We start from the raw sequence: 13,059 nt of genomic DNA, 5'->3' as shown, positions 1-13,059 counted from the left end.
ACCTGTGCTTTTGTGCATTATTTTGAGAATAAATTTCTGTTTCAAACTATTTAAAAAAAAACAAAACAGGCAAAGGATGTGACACTTCCCAAAAGAAATCATACAAGTGACCAACAAACCTATTAAAAATACTCAGCATCGGCCGGGCGCTGTGGCTCAAGCCTGTAATCCCAGCACTTTGGGAGGCCGAGACGGGTGGATCACGAGGTCAGGAGATCGAGACCATCCTGGCTAACACCGTGAAACCCCGTCTCTACTAAAAAATACAAAAAACTAGCCGGGCGAGGTGGCGGGCGCCTGTAGTCCCAGCTACTCGGGAGGCTGAGGCAGGAGAATGGCGTAAACCTGGGAGGCGGAGCTTGCAGCGAGCTGAGATCCGGCCACTGCACTCCAGCCCGGGCTACAGAGCGAGACTCCGCCTCAAAAAAAAAAAAAAAATACTCAGCATCATTAATTTTCAGATAAATGCAAATCAAAACCACAATAGATACTATCACATGAGTCAGAATGGTCATTATTAAAAGGTCAATAACCAACAGATGCTGGTGGCATTGTGGAGAAAGGGAATGCTTATGCACTGCTGGTGGGAATGTAAATTCATCCACTCTGGAAAGCAGTCTGGAGATTTCTCAAAAAACTTAAAACAGAGCTACCATGTGACTCAGCAATCCTGTTACTGTATATATACTCACACCATCCTGGCTAACACGGTGAAGCCTCGTCTCCACTAAACATACAAAAAAATTAGCTGGGCATGGTGACGGGTGCCTGTAGTCCCAGCTATGCAGGAGGCTGAGGCAGGAGAATGGCGTGAACCTGGGAGGCGGAGCTTGCAGTGAGCTGAGATTGCGCCACTGCACTCCAGCCTGGATGACAGAGTGAGACTCCACCTCAAAAAAAAAAAAAAAAAAATATATATATATATATATATATATATATATATATATATATATATATAATTTTACCAAAAAGACACATGCGCTGGTATATTCATCCCTGTGCTATTCACAGTAGTAAAGACAAAGAATCAACTCAGGTGCTCATCAATGGTAGTCAACGACAGATTAAATAAAGAAAGTGTAGTACATTGCTTTGCTGGCGCATGTGCTTGTGGGCAGAACTTGCCTCCACTTCCCTGTCAGTTCCTATGTGGGCATGCACCCTGACATGCCACAGCTGCCAGCATGAGTACACTGCACACCTTCAACACCCTGCTGTGCCGCTGTTACCATTGGAAAACAGCATTCACAGGCACAGAAACCACCAGACTTGCACCCACCAGCACCATTCCCCCATGCCAACACTGCCACTGGCAGAAAACTACCGAGGGAGACCAGCAGACCTGTCCCCAACTCAGTGGCAGATGCTGCCCATGTTAATGTGCATACAGAGGATGTACACAAGCCCATGCCAACCAGTGCTCTGCCAACACTACTGCCAGTGCAAATGTGTGCGTGGGCACCAGTGGGGTCCCCTACCCCCCATGCCATACAGCCACCACCAAAGCTGTGACTGCCTGTACAGTGACTGGCATATCTGCACCCACCAGCACCCTACTACAGCTGATGAGCATGCAGCCTACTGCACTGCTGCTGTTGCTGGCATATGCAAGTGAGGATGAATCCCACTGCTACCATGCTACAAAGTGCTGTAGCTGGTACCATCCATCACAGTGTTGTGACCAGTGGTCCAGGAACAAATTGGTCCCTCCAATATAGCAGGCTTCTAACATTCGGGAGCTACAAAAGCAAGCAAGGGGTTGATACCAGCTGCTCAGAGTTAGAGCACCACAGTCCAGTCCAGAAGTCCTGAGCTGAGCCTTGGACCCCTAAAATCTTCCAGAAACAAAGCCAGTTGCCTGAACCCACCTTATATCACAATCAAATCCCCAAGGACATAAAAAGAATAAAAGAAAAAAAAACCTACCCAAAAGTTAGCAACTTCAAAGTTTGAAGGAACATCAGGCAACAAAGATGAGAAAGAACCAGTGCAAGAACTATGGCAACTCAAAAAACCAGAGTGTCTTCTTACTTCCGAATGACCACACTAGTTTCACAGCAATGGTTCCTAACCAGACTAAGATGGCTGAAGTGACAGACATAGAATTCAAAATATGGATAAAAATGAAGATTATTAATATACATGAGAAAGTATAAATCCAATCCAAGAAATCTAAGGATTACAGAGCAATATAGGAGAAAATAGATGAAATGGCCATTGAAAAAAAGAACTAAAATTATCTGAGAGAGCTGAAAAATACTCCACAAATATTTCATGATGTAATCACAAGTATCAACAGCAGAATTGACAAAGTTAAAAAAATAATTTCAGAGCTTGAAGACTGGCTCTCTGAAATAAGTCAGAGAAAAATAAAGAAAAACAATAAAGAAGAATGAACAAAAACCTCTGAGAAATACAGGCTTATGTAAAGAGACCCAGTGTATGACTCATTGGTGTGCCTGAGAGACAGAAAGAGAAACTAAGCAACTTGAAAAACATATTTCAGGATATTGTCCATGAAAATTTTTGCCAACTCACTAGAAAGGCCAACATTCAAATTCAGGAAGTGCAGGGACAGGGAAGCCATGCAAAATACTACACAAGAAAACCATTCCCAAGACACATAGTCATCAGATTTTCCAAGGACAAAATGAAAGAAAAACGTTAAAGGCAGCTAGAGAGAAGGGACATTTCACCTACAAAGAGAACCCCATCAGGCAAATAGCAGACATTTCAACAGAAATCCTACAAGCTAGAAGAGATTAGAGCCTATATTCAGCATTTTTAAAGAAAAAAAATTTAACCAAGAATTTCATATTCAGCCAAAGTTTTACAAACAAAGGAGCAATAGGATCCTTTTCAGACAAGCAAATGCTAACAGAAACTGTTACCACCAGACCTGCCTTACAACGGTTTCCCAAGAAAGTGCTAAATATGGAAAGGAAAGACTGTTACCAGCCAGTACCCCCAAAAAAACTCCAAAATTTAAGCACGTATACCAGTGACACTATAAAGCAGGCACACAAACAAGCCTGCATCATTACCAGCTAACAACATGATGACAGGATCAAATCCACACATATGAGAGCTAACCTTGAATGTAAACAGGCTAAATGCCCCAATTTAAAGGCACAGAGTGGCAAGTTAGATAAAGAGGCAAAACCCAATTGTATGCTCTCTTCAAGAGACCCATGTCACATGCAATGACACCTATAGGCCCAGAGTAAAGGGATAGAGAAAAATCTATTAAGCAAATGGAAAATGGAAAATAGGAGTTGCTATTCTAATTTCACACAAAACAGACTTTAAACTAACAATGATCTGAAAAGACACAGAAGAGAATTAAATAATGGTAAAGGTCTCAATTCAACAAGAAGACCTATTAAATACATACACACCCAACACAGGACCACCCAGATTAATAAAGCAAGTTCTTAGAGACCTATGAAAAGATTTAGATAACCACACAATGATAGTGGTAGAATGTAACACCCCACTAACAGTATTAGACAGATCATTGAGGCAGAAGAATAACAAAGACATTTTGGACCTTAACTCAACACTTGACAAAATGGCCCTGATAGATATCTACAGAATTCCCCACCCAAAAACAACAGAATATACGTTCTTCTTGTCTGTGCATGTGACACATTCTAAAATTTAAAATTCTAAAATTGACCACACAATTGGACACAAAACACCCTCAGCAAATACCAAAAAAAACTAAAAATCATACCAACCACACTCTCAAACCACAGTGCAACAAAAATAGAATCAATGCTAACAAAATTACTCAAAACCATACAATTCAATGGAAATTAAACAACTAGCTCCAGAACAATTTCTGGGTAAACAATAAAATTAAGGCAAAAATCAAGAAATCTTTGAAACTAATCAGAGGGCCGAGCACAGTGGCTCATGCATGTAATCCCAGCACTTTGGGAGGCAGAGGAGGACAGATCATGAGGTCAAGAGATTGAGACCATCCTGGCCAACATGGTGAAACCCCATCTCTACTAAAAATACAAAAATTAACCAGGCGTGGTGGTGCACACCTGTAGTTCCAGCTACTCAGGAGGCTGAGGCAGGAGAATTGCTTGAACCTGGGAGTCAGAGGTTGCAGTGAGCCGAGATGGAGCCACTGCACTCCAGCCCAGGCAACAGAGCGAAACTCCATCTCAAAAAAAAAAAAAAAAAAAAAAACCCAGAAAGATCTGACCTCACCCTACTGTATGTAGAATTTATCAGTTTAACTCTTAGAGATCAACTTAACCAGTTCCTCTCATTTGCCCACCCATCTCTGTCTTCAGATTTACAGACTAATGCTCACTCAGCCATTTTTACCTTGCTTCTCCCTATGTTCGTTAATTGTTGATTATTCTCAACAAACCACAAAAACACTGACACATTATAATTTGGTGCCTAAGCCAGAATAGTGGGGACTGCCCTCCATCTTCTTTGTTTGTTTTTTTGTTTTTGTAGCTTGTGGGCTTTTTAAAATTTGTATTGTTATTTGAAGTTCTAGGGTACATGTGCAGGACGTATCCCTACTGAATTTGGTCCACCAGGAGCTACGTGTTAGGAGATGATCAAATCTGTCACGTTACCATTGCTGCCTATACATTTGCAATAATTTTTTTGGTTTTACCTATTATAATCAATGGTTTCAGTAATTTATTAATTCCATTAATAATTGGGGCCCCAGAAAAAGTATTCCCAGGAATACATAATAGGTTTCTGATTTCTGCCCCTATCATTCCTCCTCCTGCAATAGTCTAAGCTGCTGGTAAACAGGGTGACCAGTCTACCCACCTGTCTGGGGCTTTGCCACAGTCTGAGCTGTCAAAGTGTCTCTCAAAATCTCAGGTTTATATGTATTTTGGAGTCTAGTAGTTAAGGTCAATTACTCACATATGTGGTCTGATGAGGTGTGACATAACACTCTTGCAGGGAAGGGAAATTACAATAAATTTTCTTATCACATCAAAATATACTCCATATATTCCATAGTCACTCACATAGCAAACTATAGACGTGAAATCATTTTAAAGCTTTAAAACAGCACTTTTAGCTGGAAATTTAGCCTAGGCAGGAGCCTCTATAGATCAAACCATTTTCTCATTACATTTAGCAAGTATTTCATCAATGTTAGATGCTACTAATGTTATTATAACAATTATTAATATTCAACCACAAACTATATCCAACATCAAAAATTGATATTTATTTGACCTGTATTAATTACAGCTGTGCTCTTACTACTTTCTCTTCTAGTTTTAGCCCTGGTATTACTATACCTGTGCTATTCACAAACATACCTTAATACTACTATGTTTGATCCCACAAAAAGAGGAGACTCAATTTTATATCAAAGTTTTTTCTGATTTTTTCTCTTACAGAAGTCTATATTCTTATTTTACTCAGATTTAGAAGAGTTTCACATGTTGTAACATATTCAGGAAAAAAGAATTATTCAGTTACATAGGAATAGTCCAAAACACAATATCTATTGGTTCCCTAAGATTCACTGTATAAGCCTGATATGGCTTATACAAGATTGAAAAGTCAAGCCATAGGCTGGGAGAAAATAATTGCACATCATATATTTAATAATAAGTTTGTATCTAGAATACATAAAGAACTCTCATAACTCAATTTTAAAGAGTAAACAATAGGCAGAAAAGTTTGAACAGACACTTCCCCAGGGAAGATATTCAGATGGAAAATAAGCACCTGAAATTAACACCATTAGTCATTAGAGAAATGCAAGTTAAAACCACAACCAAATACCAATACACAAAGATTAGAATAGCTAAAATAAAAAGACTTTACAATACCACACATTGGCAAGAAGGAGGAGTAACTAAAATTTCTTATTGTTTAAATGCAAAATGGTACCAACGTTTGGAAAACAATTTGGTGGTTTCTTATAAAAGTAAACATAAATGTACCACATAACTTAGAGACCCTACTCCTACATATTACCAAAATGAAATGTTTACACAAAAACCTGTACATGATTGTTTATAGTGACCTTATATGTAACTACCCAAACCAGAAGAACCCAAATGTCTCTCAACTAGTTAATGGATTAACAAGTTGCAGAACATCCAAACAATGAAACACTGTTCAGCAATAAAAAGGAAGAACTACCTATACATGCTACAACAGGGATGAATCGCAAATGCATTGTGCTAAGTGAATGAAGCAAGACACAAAAGTTTCCATACTGCATGAATTCAATGAATGACATTCTGGAAAAGACAAAACTATAGGAATAGAAAGCATAGGGTTTGGCAAAGGAGAAGTTAATCACAAAGGGACAGAGGGAAATTTTTTGTTGTAATTTAACTTTTCTGTATATTAATTATGGCGGTGATTACATGACTATATCCCTTTGTCAACATTTGCAGAACTAATACACTGTAGTATACTTTAATATAAAGTACATAAAGAGATAAAGCAATAAACTTTTCAGAAGAAAACATAGAACATCTTCATGACATTGGAGTAAGTAGTTTTCTTAACTAGTATACATATACCACAGGAAATAAACACAAGTTCCAACAATATTAACATTAAGAATTTCTTTTACTCATTTATTTATTTTGAGATGGAGTCCAGGCTGGAGTGCAAAGGCACAATCTTGGCTCACTGCAACCTCCGCTCCCCACTCCCGGGGTTCAAGTGATTCTCCTGCCTCAGCCTCCCGAGTAGCTGGGATTACAGGCATCTGCCCCTACGCCCAGCTAACTTTAGTATTTTTAGTAGAGACAGGGTTTCACCACGTTGGCAAGGCTGGTTTTAAACTCCTGACCTCAGGTGATCCACCCACCTTGGCCTCCCAAAGTGCTGGAATTACAGGAATGAGCCACCGTGCCCAGTCTACATTAAGAATTTCTGTTCATTAAAAAGCACTACTAAAAAAGTTTTAAAGGTATCTCTCGTAAAGGGAGAAGTTTTGCAGTTCAGATGTCTATGAAGGGCTTATATCCAGAATATATAAACGATTCCTACAGGTAATAAAAAAAGATAAAACAACTTAGAAAGAAATTAGCAAGATACTTGAACAGATGCGTCACAAAAAGAGATTTTCCAATAACCAAAGAGCATTTGAAAATTGCTCAATTTAATTAATCACCAAAGAAAACTCAAATGTGATACAACTACATCCCACCATAATGGCTAAAATGAAAAATACCTGAAAATTCCAAGTGTTGGTAAGGATGTGGAGCAAATACATCTCTCAGGCTTGAGGGAGTATAACTAATACTGAGAGGTGAAGCCAGCTGGACATCCTGGGTGGAGTAGGGACTTGGAGAAATTTTCTGTCTTACAAGAGGATTGTAAAATGTGCCAATCAGCAGTCTGTAGCGAGCCAGCGGTTTGTAAAATGGACCAATCAGCAGGACATGGGTGGGGACAAATAAAGGAATAAAAGCTGGCCACCCCAGCCAGCAGTGGCAACCCGCTCCGGTCCCCTTCGACGCTGTGGAAACTTTGTTCTTTCGCTCTTCACAATAAATCTTGCTGCTGCTCACTCTTTGGGTCCATGCCACCTTTAAGAGCTGTAACACTCACCATGAAGGTCAGAGGCTTCATTCTTGAAGTCAGCGAGACCACGAACCCACCAGAAGGAACCAGCTCCAGACACAATACATCAAAAGACCTGTACAAAATAACCACAACAGCTTTATTCATAATAGCGCCAAACTAGAAAACACCAGCAGTAAGATGAATACATAAACTGTAGTCTATTCACACAATGGAGTGCTATACAGTAACAAGAATGAAGAAACCACAACCATAGCCAATGATATTGTACATGGATCTCACGAACAATATATAAAATAAAAAATCAACAGAGGATTATACCCTTTATGATTCTATTTATATGGAGTTCCAAAGGACACTGGAAACTATATTGTTAGATGTTTACCTATTGGTTATGTGATGGAGGATGGTAACTGAAAGAATGTACAAATGGGATTGGGGATGTCAGTAATGTTTTTTTCTTGACCTGGATGACAATTACATGAGTGTGTTCAATCTATGAAAGGTGTAGAAGAAAACAATATAATTGTATGGTTTTTTATATGCATTCAAAGTTCAAAAATAACTTTAAAGAGTACTAAAAATTCTACTGAAGAAACCAGAAAAATAGTTTTAAGTAACCTAGAATGTGAGAAATATTTTACTATCTGAATGGATCCTACCCCCGCCTTCAATTTTACTTTCAAGGCATTTCCCTTTCTGAAGTTGAGCAGCAGCTAAAATCCTTACATGGCCTTGGTAGAAAATGTAAGGCTTCAGGCTCTGTGGAATCCTTACAGAGATAGTTGATGCAAGATTGCCATTTCTCTGTGTTAATGAGAGTTTATTTGGATGAAGCATAGTGAATTGTAAAGTAACTGTGACCCCAGGGCTAGAGGGAGAACCCTGCTCCCTGGGAGCATGGCTTGTTCCTTGGGCTTCAACCCATCTGAAGAGGAGTGTTGCAGATTGGATTTTTCAGAAGCAGATGCTAAAACAAAGTGGCGGTGGCAAAACATTTATTAGGAATTAATAACTTTGAAAGGAAGCAGAGCTGGGGAATGATGAGAGAACAAAAGGTGATACAAGAAGAATTTGAACTGTGATCCAGGCACAACAGAGACCAAACTGAGTACCTGGACCAAACTGAGGGTCGGGCTGCTATTTCTCATGGCCCAATAACAAGATGCTGACTTACTGGGGAGGAAGAGAGTTTTTATCTCTGTAACCGGTTACAGGGAAAAGGCCCAGAAATTATCACCAGACCAACTCAAAATTACAAAGTTTTCCAGAGCTCATATACCTTCTAAGCTGTATGTCTATGTGTAAGTGTGCATTCATCTAAAGACATAAGTGATTCACTTCTTTTTTTTTTTTTTTTTTTTTTTTTTTGAGACGGAGTCTCGCTCTGTCGCCCAGGCTGGAGTGCAGTGGCGCGATCTCGGCTCACTGCAAGCTCCGCCTCCCGGATTCATGCCATTCTCCTGCCTCAGCCTCCTAAGTAGCTGGGACTACAGGCGCCCGCCACCGTGCCCGGCTAATTTTTGTATTTTTAGTAGAGACGGGGTTTCACCGTGGTCTCGATCTCCTGACCTTGTGATCCGCCCGCCTCGGCCTCCCAAAGTGCTGGGATTACAGGCGTGAGCCACCGCGCCCAGCCAGTGATTCACTTCTTTTAATCTGTAACTAAGGTCTGAGTCCTGACGACCTTCCTCTGGAGCCTTAGTAAATTTGCTTAGTCGAAATGAGTCTAGGTGCTGGGGTACTTACCCTTATCTTGTCTCCTGCTAAATCACAGAGGTTTGGGGAGTTCCTTCAGACTTCCAATAAACGTGTTTAATCATGCTTTAAAGTTCAGGAAAGGCCTAGGCAAAACTCTTGCTGGGCTTTTGTTACATTCCAACCTTTGTATAAGAGCACTGGCTTTTAATCGTTAACCACTGTGAAACAGTTGTTATGGAGGCCTGTATTAGTGAGACCTGGCCTGCCACAAAGCCATCTTGGTAGGGAGGGCTGGAGGTGCTGACTCAGTATTTCAATAATAAATTGTTCTTTTTTTTTTTTTTTTCTTTTGAGATGGAGTTTCACTCTTGTCATCCAGGTCGGAGTGCAATGGCGTGATCTCGGCTCACTGCAACCTCCGCCTCCCAGGTTCAAGCAATTCTCTTCCCTCAGCCTCCTAAGTGGCTGGGAGTACAGGCGCACACCACCAGACCTGGCTAATCTTTTTGTATTTTTAGCAGAGACAGGGTTTTGCCATGTTGGCCAGGCTGGTGTCGAACTCCTGACCTCAGGTGATCCATCCACCTCAGCCTCCCAGAGTGCTGGGATTACAGGCGTGCCCAGCCATAGATTGTTCTGATCATGTATTTCTAGTTCATAAAAAGGAAAAAAAAATCACAGGAACCACAGAGGTCACAAGTATGATGGGGGAAAAAAGCTACTCTTCACACCATCAAAAGTATAATTCAAGGCAATAACTCTTTCATTTTCTGCACTCAGAGCTGTGTTTGCTACTTAAAATATCTGTGAACCAAGGAAAATTTCAAATGAGCAGCAGGGTATAAAGCAAATGAGAAATTTAAGCTGTTCTCCCAGTAGAAGGCAGTTATTACTAAATATATGTACCACAGCATTATCATCATCACACACATGAAACAAATTATCACTGTAAGCAACCACAATTTCAGTTATCTTATTTTCCTTAGGAAGTCTACCATCACTCACCGGATTTTTACCTAAATGAATTATTATTAATGTCAAAGAACAATAGTTTATTACACCAACATTTGTAGCTATCATAGCATTACTTAGTTTATATTTTTATGTATGACTGATTTATTCCACATCACTTAAAATATTGCCAACCACCAACAACATAAAAACAAAATGCCAGGTCAAGAATACAAATAAAATAGCCTTTCTGCCGGGCGTGGTGGCTCAAGCCTGTAATCCCAGCACTTTGGGAGGCCGAGACGGGCGGATCATGAGGTCAGGAGATCGAGACCATCCTGGCTAATACGGTGAAACCCCGTCTCTACTAAAAAATACAAAAAACTAGCCGGGCGAAGTGGCGGGTGCCTGTAGTCCCAGCTACTTGGGAGGCTGAGGTAGGAGAATGGCGTGAACCCGAGAGGAGGAGCTTGCAGTGAGCTGAGATCCGGCCACTGCACTCCAGCCTGGGTGACAGAGCAAGACTCCGTCTCAAAAAAAAAAAAAAAAAAATAGCCTTTCTATCTCCACTTAGGATATTATCAACCTTTCCTTTCCCCCTTGCACGAATATTTTTAGCATTGGATTAGGAATTTAGGTTAGCCAGAACGAGAACCCTCGAAGTCTTAAGCAAGTATATCATACTTAATTCCTGAAAAATAAGGATTGTAAAACTTTATCTCACATTAAATAAATGAAAATTAAACACTTTTATTAAAGTAAAACCTCATTAGACTCGTAGGCTCCAACCCCCATGGTACCATTTTGCATTTAAACAATAAGAAATTTTTAGGTACTCCTCCTCCTTGCCAGTATGTGGTATTGTAAAGTCTTTTTATTTTAGCTATTCTAATCATTGGGTATTGGTATTTGGTTGTGGTTTTAATTTGCATTTCTCTAATGACTAGTGATGTTAATTTCAGGTGCTTATTTTCTTTTTTTTTTTTTTTTTTTTTTAGTTTTTAAACAGGTGCTTATTTTCTGAGTATCTTCCTTGGGGAAGTGTCTCTTAAAATCTTTTTGCCTATTATTTACTCTTTTTGAGTTATGAGAGTTCTTTATGTATTCTAGATACAAACATTATCAAATATATGATGTGCAATTATTTTCTTCCAGACTATGGCTTGCCTTTCAATCTTTTAAGGGTCTTCTGAAGAAGTAAAGTTTTTAATTTTCATAATATCTACCTTATCAGTTTATCCTTTGGTGTTGGTCTTATGTCCAAGAACTCCCTGCTTACCCAAAGTGACAAAGATTTTTCTTTTAAATTTCTTCTTCCTAGTGTTGGTGATGAGAAATTGGAAGTCAGTATAATTGCATTTCCTTTGAGAATTATGTGTTTTTCCACTCTGAAATTTAGATGAGGATTTATGTTTTAGCTAAATCCTGAAAATGTCTCATCTGTTTTAGTTAATAATTTTTATTGATTGTCCTCTACTCCATTTAATATATTTCTATAACTTGGATGCATATTGAAATTTCTTTTTTTTTTTTTTTTTTTTTTTTTTTGAGACTGAGTCTGGCTCTGTCGCCCAGGCTAGAGTGCAGTGACCGGATCTCAGCTCACTGCAAGCTCCGCCTCCCGGGTTTACGCCATTCTCCTGCCTCAGCCTCCGGAGTAGCTGGGACCACAGGCGCCCGCCACCTCGCCCGGCTAGTTTTTTGTATTTTTTAGTAGAGACGGGGTTTCACCGTGTTAGCCAGGATGGTCTCGATCTCCTGACCTTGTGATCCGCCCGTCTCAGCCTCCCAAAGTGCTGGGATTACAGGCTTGAGCCACCGTGCCCGGCTGCATATTGAAATTTCTGTATGTGTATCCTCCATTTCTGTTTTATACTCTTTGTCATTATTCCCATTTTACTGTATTTTAGGAGAATTACTTAGGTCTCTCAGGTCAACAATTTTTCTGGCATTATCCATTCTGTTCTTCACTTATTATCTTAAAGGTTTTCTTTCTATTTTCATAGGGCAAATTTTTATTTTTATAATCTATGGCTTTTAAAATTAATAAAATAGGCCGGGCGCGGTGGCTCAAGCCTGTAATCCCAGCACTTTGGGAGGCCGAGACGGGGGGATCACGAGGTCAGGAGATCGAGACCATCCTGGCTAACATGGTGAAACCCCGTCTCTACGAAAAAAATACAAAAAACTAGCCGGGCGAGGTGGTGGGCGCCTGTAGTCCCAGCTACTCGGGAGGCTGAGGCAGGAGAATGGCGTAAACCCGGGAGGCGGAGCTTGCAGTGAGCTGAGATCCGGCCACTTCGCTCCAGCCTGGGCGACAGAGCGAGACTCCGTCTCAAAAAAAAAAAAAAAAAAAAAATTAATAAAATATCGTTTAATGTCTCCTTGAATATGTTACTTATAGTTCTTTTCTATATCTTCTCTGTTTTATAAAACATGTTTCCTTGAGTGTAAAGTATTTCATTTGTTGTACTTACTGTCTTGTTTTCATGGTCTTGCAAACCAAAAATGAAGATTTCTTCCTTCCCAGGGTAATCAAGGAAGAAGCCTCTCACTCGTGAGCTCCCAAAGCTGAAATTCTATTTAAGCCATTCACTGCGTTTTCTACATGAGAAAACAAATTATTTTCATGTGCCATATCACTACCAAAAATAAATATTAAATACAGTTCTATTATGTACGTGGTGTGTTAGTGCTCTTCAACATGTAATAATCTACTACTACTGTACTTAATCATATGAATGCACATATGTAATTGTACGTGGAAGAATATACTCCCTGCATGTCAAGTGCCAGTGCCTGGGCGGGCAATTTCCAAAGCACCTCTTCAGGTAGTCTGTTTCCATCCTGGGG

General features: G+C 39.9%; 1 protein-coding gene across 4 annotated transcripts in view; it reads right to left on the bottom strand.

Moving 5' to 3' along the window:
• Positions 1-13,059, bottom strand: part of LOC105484236 (MKI67 FHA domain-interacting nucleolar phosphoprotein-like) — a 98,145-nt gene that overhangs the window by 81,237 nt on the left and 3,849 nt on the right. For 3 of the 4 annotated variants that reach the window (XR_011609415.1, XR_011609416.1, XM_071072274.1), the window contains 2 exons: positions 12,684-12,810; positions 7,582-7,669 (listed from right to left, as the gene is read on the bottom strand). Coding sequence is in view for 1 of the 4 variants with exons in the window: in XM_071072274.1 (XP_070928375.1) it covers positions 7,582-7,669; positions 12,684-12,697 (102 nt within the window). In the remaining 3 variants the exon portion in view is untranslated. Of the gene's footprint in view, positions 1-5,224; positions 7,014-7,581; positions 7,670-12,683; positions 12,811-13,059 lie in introns of those variants that run through there. The other variant, XR_988826.2, reaches the window with a different exon arrangement.

Source organism: Macaca nemestrina, chromosome 10, assembly GCF_043159975.1.
Source record: "Macaca nemestrina isolate mMacNem1 chromosome 10, mMacNem.hap1, whole genome shotgun sequence".
In the NCBI taxonomy this organism is placed as follows: domain Eukaryota; kingdom Metazoa; phylum Chordata; class Mammalia; order Primates; family Cercopithecidae; genus Macaca; species Macaca nemestrina.
This window is presented reverse-complemented; position numbering and strand designations above follow the sequence as displayed.